The sequence below is a fragment of the Pyrus communis genome, chromosome 11 (assembly GCF_041283825.1).
Source record: "Pyrus communis isolate YQ-2024b chromosome 11, ASM4128382v1, whole genome shotgun sequence".
Lineage (NCBI taxonomy): Eukaryota > Viridiplantae > Streptophyta > Magnoliopsida > Rosales > Rosaceae > Pyrus > Pyrus communis.
Window position 1 is genome coordinate 29382121 of NC_142575.1, and position 16490 is coordinate 29398610.

The window sequence follows — 16490 nt, forward strand, 5'->3', positions numbered from 1 at the left end:
GCACATACGTCTCGCAAAGCTGTTTTGCGCGACTCGAGTCTTCGTCACGCAAAGTGCCGTTGCGCAAAGGTAGTTTGTGCGACGTTTTGTGTTTTGCGTTGCGCAAACATACTTTGCACAACGAAATTTGATCCGTCGCGCAAGTTGCTGTCGCGCAAACATGTTTTTCTACTAGTATATATGTCAAACGAATTGACAATTATAGTAACAAGTAGCAACCTCATGATAAACCACCAATTTCTTTGATTGATAGCGATGACTAAATGGTCTCCAAATTGAAGGAATGTTTCCACCATAGAAAAGGTAATACGACATTGTTCGTATTATAACGTTTCTATGATGAAACAATGCCACAATAGTGGAGAAAGATTATGTGAGACTAGGCAAGATTGTTCGTATTATAACATTTCTATGCTATCCTGTTTTTTTGATAAATTTTAAGTAGAAAAATATTAGACGAGATTAACTCTTGGCAGGTCGCGTGCGAGGAACCTATCCTTTCTCGAGGGGAAGATGACTATTACACCTAGAAATCTTCTGCCCGTCCCTCCTCCGCATTAATAAGTTTTATTAACAGAAAAAAAAAGAAATAGGAAAACATATGACTAAGCCAAAACCCCCAAAGAGAAACATCAACGAAAACGATAATAACTTGCAAAAAATGAATGATTTGATTGTATCATAAAATTAAAGAACTTTAAGTTGACAATCATAGAAAATATTAAGGTGCATTGTTACTTTCGTTTTTACTTCAATTAATCTTCAATTTTTTCCGTTTGTTTAGAAGATGTGCTTCTGGAGACACAAGGCCAGGTCTTAGTACAGGCAGTGGTGGACAAATCAATGAATCACCTGAAAAATATGCCGTGACGGATGAGGAGCAGAATGGATTCAGCAGCTCAAATGATAAAATTTTACCAACTCTTTTGTAAATTTGGTAAATTTGTACGCATGATTTGATTCGATTGGTACTTCATGTTTGACGAGGACGATGATTTATATATATTTTAAGTTGAAGTCTCCTCTTCTATCGTCCAACCGTGGAACAATTTTGAACTTCATTTGGTTTTATTAACAAATAATAACTCAAATGTATAATGAGACAAAGTGTTTGGTCAGCAAACTTATTAGCATATTTATTGAAATCCAACAATATGCATTAATATATATACAGTATTGTGTTTGTTATACTGGCAATAACAATTATACATCTCCTGCTGATTGTATATGCTCACCCGTATTTACGATACAAGTCAGCAATACAGTTAGAAATATAGTTAGCAATACAGTTAACAAGTTTGTTAGTATTTGGTTATAGTTGTTAGGTTTTCTAGTATAAAAATAGAGTTGTGTAGTCTTTCTGTTTAGTTAATACAAGTCTCATATTTCTCTCTCTAAACTCTCTCGCTAAATTCTTTCTAGTTACTCTTTCTCAGTTACTCTTTCTTCTCCATTTTCTCTTCAATTCTCAAATAATTCAATGTAGTTAACAACCCGTTCAGTGTGGATCTATGGCTTGACTCAATGAACCATGCAAGAGAACAAAGAGACTATTAAGTGACATGTGTCACTATCCGGTGTAATAGTTTGTTAGTAGTTAAGTGAATGGCTTGGTGACCTAGTCTCTAAGTCATTAATCTGCTCGCATAAATAGCTATCGAGGTATATCATTTGTAAGTGTGATCGAGAATTACATAGTTAAAATACAGAGAATCTTTCTCTTTCTTTCTGAGAATTCATTTCTTCTTGTTGTTCCGTTGAAAGAGACGAGATCAGGACCAGATTAAAGGATCTCTTTAGCAATCAAGTGCTAAAACAGTTGATCATCATGAATTGACATTGATGATTTGGCACACACTCAAAACAAAAAAACCGAACCTTGGCAATGCAAGTGCGCACATGGAAAAAACCCTAGCTAGCTAACATTAATATATAGTTGGACACTACTCCTTATGTTTTAGTTACAATTGAAGTGAAAATCCGAAACATATATAGTTTAACCGTAATCCTACCTCACCATTTGAACTAATCTTATAACGACTTCACTGCTTGTATCTATTGCCGTTTTAATAAACTATAATTTGAAAACAGTTAGGTTTTATATAATATCGTTGAATATGTGAGTAGGTGTCTAGTGGATGCAAATTTCCGTCTTCTTCTTCTTGGACGAAAATGCGCCTGCAAAACAATTAACACCTTAGGTCAAGGCCAAGAGCCTCACGCGCCCACGATGAATGGGAGGGGGTACTTTGGCCGAAGAACCTTTGGTGCCAAAGTTAGAATTTGAGGGAAAAGTGTTTAGAGAAATTTGGAGAATTTTGCAAAAGAGTTGGAATTAGGTTTTTGGAGAAATGAGGTGGTATTTATAGGGGTGTGGCTGACCCCTTTTGAGAGATGGGAACTGGCCACATATGGTGGTTTTTGGGTGTAATTGCAAGATATTATGACAAAATAATATCTTGCAATGATAGGAAATTAATCAATTAATTTAGGTAATTAATTCTATTTTGAATGAATAATTGAAGGTTATCTTGTGGGAAGGATTTGATAAGGATGGATGAAATAAGTTTTGAATAAATACCTATTTTAATCACTTTTGACCTTGATTGTGCCATGATTGTCTGCTGCTTGGGCGTAGAAATTCTAGTGTGCCTTGAGGGTAATATTGTCCTTTTACACCCAAAAGTACATGTGTCGCCTCCATAATTTTCTTGATTATTTAGCAGGTGTAGAGATCTCTAGCTTTGATTTAGATTCTCACTTTGACTCAAAATTAGATTATTTTAGGAAAAGGAAATAAATCGCCTCCAAAGCCTATTTAAGCCTACCTTAAGTAGGGGTTTAAATCAACTTCGGAGGGTAATTATTTGTCCCTACAAGAAAGAGAGAAAACTAGAGTATATTTGTTCTCCCTCCCCTAGCACTCTTCTTTGCTTGCCCTTGCCAATGTTAAAAAAACTTAATATTCTTTGCGCCGCACCAATGTTAAAAAAACTTAATTCTCCTTGTCTTTCTCACATACTTCCCCTTGTTCCAACAAAATATGCTATGAGGACCAGCATTCTATCTGAAAGATGGAAGAGGATATGGGCTTCTGTCCCCAATCTTGATTTCGTATTAGAAGAAATGTCTAGTACCTGGAAAGACAAGTATCTGCTTCACCATAATCTTTTCTTGGATTTTGTCTACCGTGTACTTCTCGTTGTCAAAGATTCAAAATTTGTATCTTCATTGTTACTGTCATGCTGAGGACATCTCTTGTATTGCTCAGTGCATTCGCATTGCCACTACCAATAATGTTGTTGAGCTCAATCTTCGTGTTAAAGCGCTTTATACTGATGATGATAATTTCCCCAAGTTGGAGTTGCCTCAATGTGTTTTCATGAGCAAAACGTTGGTAGGTTTGGAGGTGAAGTCAAATTGTATTGCCTGTTCCTCCGACATCAGGCTGTTTTCCAAGTCTCAAGTTCCTTGATGTCAAAGTTGTATGTCTTCATGGTGGCTCAATGGAAAAGCTTTTTACATGCTGCCCTGTACTAGAAGATTTATCCATTGATGGAATTGTTTCAGGTGATATGGCTTTCACTTTTAAGATTGTTGCGCCTACACTTAAGAAGTTAAGAATGAACTTGATTTGCGATGATGACCTTGTTGGTGATGGTCCTAACTACAATATTTTTGTTAACACCCCAAAGCTTGAAAACATTGACATCAAGCATGACTATTTGCCAAACTATTCGTTTGAAAATGTACAATCGCTGGTCAAAGGCAGTCTTGATATCTCTCGTCATTTTGGGGAAGATGAGGATTACATTTTTAACCAAGCACCTGCACTTCTGGAGCCATTTTCCAACGTTAAACATCTGTCTTTTTCAGTTCATTCTCTTAAGGTAAGAATCTGCCTTAACTCGTTTGTTTTACTGTTTGTTCTCTTCATTTGTAAAGTGTGTGCATGTTTCCCCCATTAAATTCTAAACTGCACGAGGGAAAGAATTAAAGCATTTCTTCCATTTTGCCAATTTATGATATGAAATAGGTATAATGCATCATGAGTTTATGTTTGATCGATATTTTATCGTTCATGGAGGGTTGTCTGCCTGCATTTGATAAACTGCGTGAATTAAAGCTGGTTCTTCGTGATTGCTATTACTGGGATTTGCTAACAGCGTTGCTCAAGAAATCACCCATTTTGGAATCCCTTGTCATAGAACATGAAGAAGTAAGATGTATTTCCACTCATGCTATCTCATTTCAACATGCAGCTCTTTACTATTCTGATCGCATTCATAATTTTCAGGACCAAGATTGTGTTGATGAATACGAGATGCATCAAAGTTACTTAGAAGATGTCTTATACTCGGAGAAGGGATGGAGTACACCATATGTTGTGCCTATATGTCTGATATCAGACCTCCAGACTATCGCTTTCAGGGGATTCAAGGGGTACCCACACGAGAGGAAAGTTGCAGCATATTTGTCCGAGAAAGGTGAAGCTTTGAAGAAGATGACTATTCAAAATAAGTTTTACACAGAGATGAAGCAGAAAAAGGGTTCCGGGGACTGCCGAGTTGAATTGATCTAAACTGAAATGTTTAACTTTTACAAAGTTGTTATTGGATTGCACATTGCTTAATCTCTATGACTCTCTGTAGTGTGTGTTTGATTCTGTAAATGAGCTGGTGTTGGATTTCTAAAGGGAGCGATCAACTGGTATGCCTTGCAAACTGTAGGCATTATACATTGGTGATATCTGGTCGATATTTTGTCGTAAGTGTTAAGAAATGTTGAAGAAATATCAGTTTTGACAGTATCAACTTCCCAAACATTCAAGGGGTGTTTTATTTTGCGAAAATTGGAGTCATCACATAGACTTATTGTCTGTGTGCAAATACCATCTAAGGAATTTCATTCCGCTATTTATCGCTCATACTCCTCTTTTTTTAGTGTGAATAAATCATCTTCGTCAATTTCAATTAGAAATACAGCCCATAGCAAGCGTTTTTTATATTTTTATATCCCTTTTATTTGCAAATACTTTCTCAAAATTCTGAAAAGCTAACACCGGAGAGGTACAAAGCTTTTCTTTGAGCAGGGTAAAGCTTCGTTCTTGTCCCTTTCCCCAATGGAACTTGCCTTTCTTCAAACACTGTGAAGGTGCGATGATGGCGCTGAAATGCCACACAAATATCCGATAAAGAAGTAGCTAGTCCATAGAAACTTCTTCCTTCACAGACTGACTTCGGGTTGGCGAATTTCGGATGGCCTTGATCTTCTCATCATCCATCTGGGTGGCATTCTCACCAACCACAAATTCCAGAAATAGCAATTTATTTGTACAAATATGCATTTCTTAAGATTCGTATAGGATTGATTTTCTTTGGACACACTGAAAACTTGTCTCAAATGCATCACGTGTTCTTCTTTGGTCTTCATATAGATTAAAATGTCATCAAAATAAACCACAACAAAGAGACCGATAAAGGGATGAAGAACCTGATTCATAAGCCTCATGAAAGTACTCAACGCATTAGATAGTCTAAAAAGTATCACAAGCCACTCAAACAATCCATCCTTACTCTTGAACGCTGTTTTCCACTAAACTTTCATTCACCACCTCCTTTTCTTTTGGCTAGACTTTCATTTACCCACTAAGCTAGCACACTATTGTTAATTCACCAATCGAAATGTCTCCAGTCAAATTTGTCCCGAACTAGCACGAGATCTAGCCAATTTACCACTAACGTCGGATCATGTGCGTGTCATGCCACTCGATTTTGAGGGCATGACGTCTACACTAAAACAGTGCTCCCTATTTTTTGCCTCTTCAACTCTTCACAATGATCTAAAACATATTTTTCTTCAATGTTCCATTGCGAAGAGGTTGAAGTACGAATTCACCCTCAAAAGTAATTACATACTTTCACATGCATGATCTAAAGGGCGGAAATTAGCTAATTAATGCTAAGTTCATCGAGTAAATCGGCTGAAAAAATTTCATGGATTAAATTGATTATATCATGCTAGTCTACAAGAATAAATGATGATGAACCCTTTCTTTTAAAGCGTTGATGTTGTTTTCTAAATTGAGTAACTAGTGGTATGCTTAGCGATCTGCATAAGTTCGCAATGATTGGTCGATATTTTACCGATATGATATTTTATCTACGTGATCTTTCTGTGGTCCTAATCATTGACACGTGTTTATAAATTTAACTTTTTTTAATTTTGTTTTCTTTAACTTAATATGTATCACACAATGATTGGTATCGTAAAAAGGCCTCACATATTTTGAGTGCAAAATATTTGATCTCGCATATTAATCAGAGGGGATGGGAGGTAATTCTTTCGGAGCCTCGTCTAATCTTTAATGGCATTGACCAAGTCTTCTCTCATTTAGATGTAATCATTCTTATTCAACATTTATATTAGCGTAGGAGTAATGCTAAGAAGACTAAATTTGTAGACAAAATTTAGGAAACTAAACGACATAGAAGTTGATAATTGGTTTATTATTTAAGCGTTGATAAACATGTTCATTTCTATTTGTGACATATCATTTAGTTTGCAAATTTTGTCCACAAATAGGATGTGGGTGCAAAAATTTAAGGGTCAATGCATCCTAAAAACTAGCGATTTCCCATGAATCCTAAAGACAAGGAGTGGGGCTAAAATAAAGCAACATGAATCAGCCACTACTAAAGAACATGGAGTGAGATAATGGGACTTGGAGTCCAAGTTTTGTACGCCTATAAAAGGCCTAGAATCCCATCAGAACAGGGAGAAAAAGATGGAAAAAAGATAGGTACAAGATAGTTCTATATTTTCTAAACAAATACTGACTTGAGCGTTGGAGTGTTTTCTTGCAGATCCCCTCCTCCCTCATTGTTGGCGAGCGAAGATGGTGTTGTAGGCTTCTCAACATGGTTACAAGGTTTACTTGTTCGAGGATTGGAGGAACCAAAATTTTCTGCTCCAACAGTTGGCGCCGTCTATGGGAATTGAACAAAAAGCCAAATTGAGAAGCGAACGAAATAGTATCCATCCCAACTGCACCATGGGGGCACGGGCTGAGACATCAAACAGAGAAGCGCTCCTACTTCCTCTCTTATAAATACTTCTACCAATATACATATGGTAAGATGATGATTATTAATTGTAGAAAAGCAAACCAATCGGATTATGAGAAAAGGCAGCTAAGTCCTTTAGCAGCCGCCAACTTCGGCAGCGTGCGAACCCATCTTATGCAGATGTTCCATGGATGTTGTTCAAGTTAGGATGGGGGCATGATTCCAAGACTTCAAATAGGCGTTCAATGGCTAACGAACGATCAAAGCCACAAACTAATTAATACCAGTGTGTAGAAAATTTTGTATTAGCAGGAAAGGTTGAAAATGAGGGAAAAGTATTCAGTCGTGAATTACATCAAGCTAAGCATTCGCTAACAACTAATGGCCACACTCAAGCTTCTGTCAACAGCAAGATAAGAATCCTCTTATATGATCCATAATGATTTTCGCATGATATATAGTAGATTATTCACAATGTTTACATGCATAGATGATTTCGTTAGGGCTTATTTGCATACAAATTTCAATGTTTATTATGTAATTGCCTGACGCCCTTTATTTGGCTGAGCTATACCATTATTATTTTTAATTGCTATAATGGGAGCGAAAGTGAAGGAAAATCAGAAATGCGTTATGGTTGTTGGATGTGAGACTAACCGAAAATTTGGGCACATCGTGTACCATGTGAACAAGGAGATAAGGACTTATTTGCTTATTTATGTAGTATTTACCAACAATAAATTAACAATAACATTTTAATGATAATATATGATCCTGAATATCAACAATACTAATCGTGGTAATCAATTTAGATTCCTAGTGTAAAGCAACGATTTAGAATTCAACGTTGGACCAACCAACTTTACAAACGTTGTCTTAGGCTGAAGCGATCAAATTGTGATTTAGTAGAAGGTTAAAGAGTCATGTTTCACTCAATATCTAAATACTTTGGTCACCGTGAATATATGTTAATTGGTCTGATCTCAATCAGAGTCTTGTGTGTTCTTGATTTTGTACATGTTGGATAAAGACTTACCCATAAAGATTTTAACGTGATCAGGAGCTCTTAGCAGATACAAGTGTTTGGATTGTGCCCACCAAGGAAGTAAACACCAATGTAGGTGTGCGTTCCACGCTACTAGGATTGTCATGTGTGATAACTATACGGTATTTGAACATCACTTGGTTGCGGATCAAGATTTGAAATTCATGACATTCATTGTCTAGAGAAGTGAACTCATCAGAGCATGAACGAGCCGAATAGATGGAGATGTTCGTATCATGATAATGGCATGTTTTGTGGCGATAAGGGCTTCCAAGCGAGGAGCATATTCAGACTTCAACCTCTATCGGAAACGAGAGCCACTTAATTTCATTAAGGGTAAAATGAAGGTTGGGGTTAGCTATTACTCCAGCAAAAACAAGTAAGAAAGTTTAGAATTTTTTTTTTTTTTTTTTTTTATATGTTTGGATGTTCATCAACTTTTATATGGTGTATCAAACCAGGCAATGCTACTCTAGAAATTTGGCTTAGTTGTTGTCAGAGAGCGAAAACCAATGCATTTGAACAATTCTGGGGGCATGAGTGTACTACCAAAATTCATGGTCGAAGACCTAGGACAGAATTAGAGCCGAAGGGGTAAGATCGAAACCCAAGATTGAATGGGTTAAGGCCGAATTAAGATCGAAAACCTAAGATTGAATTAATGGGTTAAGATCGAATTAAGATAAAAAACCCAAGATTGAATTAATGGGTTAAGACCGAATTAAGTTCGAAAACCCAAGTTCGAATGGGTTAAGACCGAATTAAGATCGAAAACCCAAGATTGAATTAATGGGTTAAGGCCAAACTAAGATCCCCTGGACTGAGTGGGTTAAGACCAAATTAAGATCGAAAATGTAATAACCCGTTCCGAGATTTACGTAGGAAATGAGTATTTTTGTATTTTCACTAAGTTTGGGAGATACCTTTCTTTTTAAAATTGTTTTTGAACCTTAATTGGTGAGCCCAAGGGGCCCACCCCCTGTTTTTGTTCCCCGGTTCCCTTTCCCTTTCCTTTCTTTTCTTTTCTTTTTCTGAAAAATCTTCTCTTCTCTCTTCTCTCTTTCTTCCCGTGCTCTCTCTCCTTTCTCCCCCTCTCGGTGCTCCTTCCTCCGATAAGAACACACACACACACACCTATGCCCACACCTATAACTCTTTTCTAACCCCGTGGTTGTGTTTTGGACGTCAAACCATGAAGAAATCACCTCGGAGACATTTCCCAGTTTTCCGGCGAGCACCGCCCCTTTCGAGGCAATTTCCGGCCAAACCACGGCGAGTTGGCCGGCGTGCGAGGTATCAATCTCTTCGTCTCGCTGAGTACTACAACTTTCCTTTTTGTTTCACCCAATTTCATTGAGTATTGAAGAAGTTATGCTCATTTGAATCTTACCCAGTTCCGGCGGACACCCGTGGCTTCCAGGCTGTTTTCCGGCCAACTCCGACCACAATGACGGGAACCAAGGGTATATTTCGATTCCTTACCTTCGGGGCTTCATTTTGGTATATTGAATGACATGTTTTGGTTGAGTTTAGAGCTCCAACGGAGCTTGGGAATTCTCCGGCCGAATTCCGGCGTCCTTCTCCGGGCACCCAGGCCTTCGGGCCATCTCCCACACCCACGGGCCTTAGGCCTGAATTGGTTTTTGGCCCAAAACCCTAACCCTTTCTGTTTTTATTTTTATTTTTGTTTACTTTAAAACCCCAAAGGCCTTAGGGCCGTGTGAACCAAGCCCAAAACCCTTTTTAATTGGGCCATTGGGCCGTGAGGTTAAAGCCCAAACCCAACCCACCTAAAACCTAAACCCATTTCCTTTCTAACCTAAACCCAGCCCACCTAAAACCTAAACCCAATTATCCTAACCCAAACCCTTTAGGCCCAAACCCGGATCCAACCCAAGTCCAAACCCTTTAACCCAACTTGGATCCAAGCCCAGACCCGTTTGACCCGGACCCGGTCAACGGTCAATGTTGACTTTGACCGTTGACTTTTTGAGTGTTCGTGCGGGAACCCTCCTAAGCTAATTTCGACGTCCTGAACCCGTTTCCGATGTCCGTTTTCCCAAATTCAATCGTTTGAGTAGAGTTTGACTAAATGTACCATTTATGTGCTTAGGGGCAATTATTTGTGGCGTTTCCGTCTTCGCTAGTGGCGTGGCTTTTCGACGGCGAAGTACTGTGAGTGGACCCCTTCTAAAAATGCATGTTTTGATAGTATAAATGCATACATGAAAAGCATGATTTGATGATTATGTTTTATGAACGTTTTATGAGATAACATGCTTACTGAGGCTAGTTTGAATTATTACTATTTTTCCTATAACCCATGTTCTTATAGCATATCTGATGGATGACGATATGATATTTAGAACATGTTTAGAACACCTCTTTATAGTATAGATGATGGATGACTTTATACTATGAAGTTGATTTTCAATATATGTATGTTCACTGGTTTTGTACTTACCTAGTGGTCCTTTCCGCTACGGGACGTAGGGATAGATCCGGTCCGTCCCGGGCGACGGTTTGGTGTTGGCATAGGGCCTGGAGTGTGTTTTCCTCTGACTGTCTGCTTAGAGACGGGGAGCCGGCAAGGGGCCTGAAGTGCATTTTCCTCTGACTGTGTGCTCAGAAACGGGGAGCCGGCATGGGGCCTGAAGTGTTATATTGGACATTCACTAGTGATTATTATTTTTATGCGAATGATGATTTGAGACATTGCACGACATGCTAGGTTTCGGAAAACCTATGTTTATCATTATATTTGTGTTTTCATAAAACCTGGGGGTTAGTACGTTGATAACTGTTTTATTATACATATATCAACTTGGTCCACTCATGTTTGTTTTGCGCCCCCTTCAGGACTTAGAATCGAGGCATACAATCCCGACGTCCAGGCACTTCCGCATCGGCATCTTCGAGTCCTCTCGGTGTATGATCCACTCCTTTGTTTCATTCAATTTTATTATTATTTTCTTTAGTGTTCTAGATTAGAGGTGTGCTCTGAACACGGTCCTTATTTGCATATTATTTATTCTTTTATACTTATAAGCCTTAATTATCCCTTGTTTTCAGCATTTGCACTCAATAAATGGCTTTCGTCACCTTCGGGTGTCGGCCAGCACGTGCCTATCCTGGTATTTGGGGAATATCGGGGTCGGGGCGTGTCAGAAAACCCAAGATCAAATGGTTACGACCGCATTAAAACCAAAACCCAAAGATCATAAAATGGCTAAAGGCCCAATATTGAGGGTCGAAGACCCTAAATCTAATTATGGTCGAAGCCCAAGACCAAGGGTTGAAAACCCAAAACCCATGGTTGAATATCATATGCTTGTAGCCGAAGGCTAAACTATGACTATGTAATAGTAGTCGAAAGTTAAATTATAACCCTATGATCATAGTCAAACGCTAAACATTGACCCTATGATCTTAGTCGAAGGTTAAACAAAGATCTATGATTGTAGTGGAAGGTTAAATTACGATAGTGTGGTCAAAACTGAAGGCTAAATAATGACCAAGTGATTGTGGCCAAAGGATAACATGCGACTATGTGATCATAGCCAAAGGCTAAATCATGACTGTAACTGGAAGCTAAACTCATGATGAAATTTCAAGTCACAAATAAATATTTTTCCTCTACAAACTAAGATGGTGTGTGTTTGCAGAGAAGAAAATGGGGCATCTGTAGGTGCAAAAATTAAGGGTCAATGCATCCTAAAAACTAGTGATTTCCCACGAATCCTAAAAACAAGGATTGGGGCTAAAATAAAGCAACATGAATCAGCCACTACTAAAGAACATGGAGTGAGATAATGGGACTTGGAGTCAAGTCCAAGCTTTTTACGCCTATAAAAGGCCTAGAATCCCATTAGAACGGGGGGGAAAAGATGGAAAAGAGAGGTATAAGACCGTTCTATATTTTCTGAACAAATACAGAGCATCATAGTGTTTTCTTGCAGGTCCCCTCCTCCCTCATTGATGGCGAGGGAAGATGGTGTTATGGGTTTCTCAACATGGTTACAAGGTTTACTTGTTGGAGGATTGGAGGAACCAAAATTTTCCGCTCCAACATAGGAATAAGTACATTTATCAACGTTTAAGTAATAAACTAATCATCAACTTCTATATTTTTTTTAATTTCTAAAATTTTGTTTACAAATTTAGTCTCTCTAGCGTTATCCTTTATATTATCGATTTTCATGAGAAAAAACCATTGACTAAGCTTCAACTAAACAAGTTTCCTTATTTACTTGATAACTCGAATTATGTATTGTTTCTCTTCCAAGAAAACCCAATTACTAAATAGTCCATGTAATTTAATTTGTTGTTGCCATTTTGCCATTGTAGTTTGGTAACGTTAGAGCATCTCCAAAGGAGATGTCAAAATTGCCACGTACGCATACAACAGTAAAAAATGGTATCAAACTCTCTCCAGCCGAGTCTTCAATTTCTTAGATGACGCTGAGTCAATTGAAAGCAAAGTCTTTTGCTGTCAAATTTGACAAATGTCAAATTTATTAAATGACTTTATAATAGATTAATATAATATATAATAAATATTGTTATATTTTTGAAATATTTGATTGGTTGCTTTAATCATTGGACTCCACAAAAAGATAAAAAATTTATTAAATGATATTATTAATTATTTAACATATCGGATGAAGCAAAATGTTGTATAAAATGTCAAATTGTCACATAAACTATCAATTATCATTTTGATGTTTAAAATTTGACACCTTCTTTGGAGATGCTCTTGTTACTTTTAATTCAAGGCTAAGTGGAAAGGCGGTTAGATGCACAGGCCTGAGAAGCGAGAACAAACCCCGCCCAAACCAAAGCTTCTTGAAAGAGTGTGAGTTAGCAGCGGAAAAGCAGTCGTTTTGGATGCAATTGAGCTTCACAATTTCTTGATTTAAGAAGATTTGAGGTACTTTTCTTCTTCATAAACCCTTCTTTTTACTTCCTTATCATCTGTTTGGTTACCGAGAAAAAAGAAAGCTCAGAAATGATTAATAGAAATGATTAACGTAAAAGGTCGGAGCGCAGTCGTTCTGAATGCAATTGACCTTCTCAATTTCTTAATTTCAGAACATTTGAGGTACTCTTCTTCTTCACAACCCTTCTCTCCTCTTCCTTATTATCATCTGTTTGGTCACCGAGAAAATGGAGAAGTGATTTCCTGGGTTCTGGTGAGTTGATTATTTTCTTGTTGGGTCTGTTTGTTTTCAAGTAGAAGGTAGAATTTCATGGATTATATCATATCTAGAAAGTAGAGTTTCATTTTTCCTTTGAAATTTACAGGCACATATAAATCAATGGGTTCCACATCAAAACTTCAAGGCATGATTACAGATAGGATTAGTGAACTGCCACATGAATTTCTAAGTCGAATACTCTCATTCCTTCCAAGAAAATATGCTTTTAGGACCACTATTTTGTCTAAAAGATGGAAGAAATATTGGGCTTCTGTCCCCGAACTAGATTTTGTGTTCGAAGAACTGTCTGCTGTTTGGGCTATAAATACGATTAAAACACCAACTCCTGGTATGTGGAAAGACAAATATCTGTCTGACCATGTTGATCTTTTGAGGTTTGTCCATGGTGTGCTTTCTCTTCGTGACTCGTCAGATATTCGGAGGTTGCGTCTTCATTGTTATTGTCGTGCTCAGGATGTCTCACTTGTTGCTAGTTGGATTCGCACTGCTATTAGGCATAATGTTGTTGAACTTGATCTTCGTATTAAAGCAATTTATAAGGTTAATGAAGATGGCCCGACCTTGGAGTTGCCTAAATGCGTTTTCTTGTGCACAACACTCGTGGATTTCAAGGTGATGTCAAATTGTATAACATATGCTCCTCCTACATCTGGCTGTTTCCCAAGTCTCAAGTCCCTTGATGTCAAAGTTGAATATCCTCAAGACGACTCAATGGAAAAGCTTTTTTCATTCTGCCCTGTACTTCAAGTTTTATGTATAACTGGAATTGTTTCGGATGTTGTTTCACAAACTATAGCTTTGAAGTTTAAGGTCTCTGCGCCTGAACTGAAGATGTTAAAAATGATCTTATTTCGTGATTACGGGAAAGGTGATGGTCCAAGTTACAGTATTTCTATTAATGCCCCAAAGCTTGAAAGCATTGACATCAAGCATGACTCTTTGCCAATGTATTCGTTTGAGAATGTACATTCCCTGGTCAAAGGCAGTGTTGATCTCTGTGTTCATTATGGTTCATACCATAATTACGTGTCCGAACATGCACCTGCGCTTCTGGAGCCATTTTATAATGTTAAACATCTCTCCATTGCAGTTCATTCTCTTAAGGTACGTGTGTATACCCTAACTTGTATGGTTCATAGTGTATTCCCTCCACTCGCAAACTACATGCACATTTCCTTGTATGAAATTCTAAATTGCATACGGGAATGAATTTAAGCATTTCTTCCATTTTGCCAATTTATGAGATGAAATAACATGTAATGCTTCATGAGTTTCTGTTTGATTGATATTTTATTCTTCACGAAGGAGGGTTGTTTGCCTGCATTTGATAAACTGAGGGAATTGAAGCTGGTTATTCGTGATTGCTATTACTGGGATTTGCTAACAGAGTTTCTCAACAAATCACCCAATCTGGAATCTCTAGTCATAGAACATGAAGATGTAAGATGTATTTCCACTCATGCTAATTCATACCGACGTGCAATTTTCTTTACTATTCTCACTTACTTCATGCTTTTCAGGACCAGGATTGCATCGATGACTACGAGGAATCGTACTTCGAATGTGTCTTATACTCGGAGGATCAATGGAGTAGACCAGAATCTGTGCCAATTTGTCTCACATCACACCTCGAGAGTATCATGATCAGGGGATTCAAGGGATACCCTCACGAGGCGAAAGTGGCAAGGTACCTGTTAGACAATGGTAGAGTTTTGAAAAAGATGACAGTGGAGAATGAGTTTCACAAACAATTGAAGCAGCGAAGGGGTTCTAAGGATTGCGAACTTGAATTTGTGTAAAACGTAATCTGTAGTTTTTAGGACATTTTGACGTTGTAATTCCAAACTCAAATGTCGGGTTTTCGATGGATTCTGTTCTCAAAATTTTGAATTTGAAATGACTTTGGAATGCATTTCCTCCTTTGGCCACTCGAAACAACTATTGTGTGATAATTCGGAAGAGGAAAGAATGTCAAAGTTTGTTTCCTCTTTTCCTTCGTTCTGGGGGTTTCAAATTGAAAATTTTAGATTTTCAAAATTAAGAACCAAAACGGTGAGTGCAAACATATACGAAAAATTTCACATTTCCCTCTTTAGAATTATCATAGTCGACCATTTGTTCCTCAAATTTACTCTTTCCACACAATATAAGTGATTTATGACTTATTGTACACTTAGACGATCTTCAATGGTGACCTAAAACCTAAAAATATTTAGCCCAGAAAATTTAGGTTTTAGCCCAGAAACAGCTTTTCTACTCCAACCCTTCTGGCTTAAAATTTTAGCCCCAGATTATCAAAGAATGAATTAAGGTTATTTTTTTTAAAATTAACTTTTTTAAAAAAAAATTTTATGTAGTCTATCCTAAATTAATTTTATAAACATTTTAACCTAAAAATATTTAAATTCCGATAAATTTTGAAAAATCACTTAATCAATACATGAAAATCAAGATAAACCACATAAACTTAATACCACTAGGCATGTCAACCATGACTCTCTCCAAGCTTCCCTTCCACAAAGTGCACGCTTTGTTGATAATCTTCCACCGATCATAAACACCACCAACTTCCTTTCGACCGGCGTTGGAGTTTTCATGGAACTTATCAATGATTTTACCCCACAAAACCTTTCTATTTTGATTGGTGCCGACGGCACCATCTTCGCTAACCGAAATCCATGCCAAACATAAAGCAATATCTTCGTCAAATGTCCAATTACGACCTCTAACATGCTCTTTTGCCATCTTGAAAATTTCGGAAATGAGAAGAAATGGTAGAAAGAAAAATTGGAAGAATTGTAGGGGAAAAGTGAGTTTTGTGTGGATGTTTGAACAAATATATAGGTATTTATAGAGTTTTTGGTTGAATTTTAAGTTAAATAATTTTTTAAAATTAATTTAACTGTTGGATTTAAATTTGGACCGTTAGATTTTTTTTTTTATCGTTAGATTTGATTATATTCGATCTAAGCTGTTGGATTCAATAAATATATAAATAATAAAAAAAATTTGAACGTGGACTGTTGGATTAACCAACGGTGCAATTAAATTGGCCGTTGGATGAAGAAAAGTAGCCGTTGGGCTATAGTGATGTTGACACGCAAGGGGGACAGCCCCACGTGGATGGGCCTCGACTGGAAAGGTCCTTGGCGCGTGTAG

The 16490-nt window shown here is 37.5% G+C and overlaps 2 protein-coding genes and 1 long non-coding RNA gene across 7 annotated transcripts; all 3 read left to right on the top strand.

Annotated features, from left to right (window-relative positions):
• Window positions 1-3506: 3506 nt before the first annotated feature.
• LOC137741893 (putative FBD-associated F-box protein At3g50710) lies at window positions 3507-4582 on the top strand. Its single transcript, XM_088680342.1, has 2 exons — window positions 3507-3890; window positions 4088-4582. The coding sequence occupies exons 1-2, from the start codon at window positions 3507-3509 to the stop codon at window positions 4580-4582; spliced, it is 879 nt and encodes a 292-aa protein (XP_088536468.1).
• Window positions 4583-9132: 4550 nt separating this feature from the next.
• LOC148693248 (uncharacterized) lies at window positions 9133-11277 on the top strand. Of its 3 annotated transcripts, none has more exons than XR_015953078.1 (5): window positions 9133-9405; window positions 9507-9575; window positions 10226-10287; window positions 10972-11039; window positions 11185-11277. It is a non-coding gene; the product is annotated as an uncharacterized LOC148693248 (long non-coding RNA). The 3 variants fall into 3 exon arrangements; XR_015953079.1 differs by having other exon boundaries at window positions 9533-9575; XR_015953077.1 differs by having other exon boundaries at window positions 9137-9575.
• A 1607-nt stretch (window positions 11278-12884) lies between these two features.
• Window positions 12885-15243, top strand: LOC137741396 (F-box/FBD/LRR-repeat protein At4g26340-like). 3 transcript variants are annotated; one of them, XM_088680107.1, is made up of 5 exons: window positions 12885-13042; window positions 13204-13304; window positions 13417-14435; window positions 14637-14771; window positions 14852-15243. In XM_088680107.1, the coding sequence occupies exons 3-5, from the start codon at window positions 13431-13433 to the stop codon at window positions 15128-15130; spliced, it is 1419 nt and encodes a 472-aa protein (XP_088536233.1). In that variant the 5' UTR covers window positions 12885-13042; window positions 13204-13304; window positions 13417-13430; the 3' UTR covers window positions 15131-15243. The 3 variants fall into 3 exon arrangements, with proteins under 3 accessions (XP_088536233.1, XP_088536234.1, XP_068337219.2); XM_088680108.1 differs by having other exon boundaries at window positions 12919-13042; window positions 14640-14771; XM_068481118.2 differs by lacking the exon at window positions 12885-13042 and having other exon boundaries at window positions 13203-13304.
• The last annotated feature ends 1247 nt before the right edge of the window (window positions 15244-16490 follow it).

Coding starts and splice junctions, on each gene's coding strand:
- LOC137741893 (XM_088680342.1), top strand. CDS start 3,507: ATGGAAAAGCTTTTTACATGCTGCCCTGTACTAGAAGATTTATCCATT. Junction 3,891..4,087: donor TTTCAGTTCATTCTCTTAAG/GTAAGAATCTGC, acceptor TCGTTCATGGAG/GGTTGTCTGCCTGCATTTGA.
- LOC137741396 (XM_088680107.1), top strand. CDS start 13,431: ATGGGTTCCACATCAAAACTTCAAGGCATGATTACAGATAGGATTAGT. Junction 14,436..14,636: donor TTGCAGTTCATTCTCTTAAG/GTACGTGTGTAT, acceptor TTCTTCACGAAG/GAGGGTTGTTTGCCTGCATT. Junction 14,772..14,851: donor TAGTCATAGAACATGAAGAT/GTAAGATGTATT, acceptor CATGCTTTTCAG/GACCAGGATTGCATCGATGA.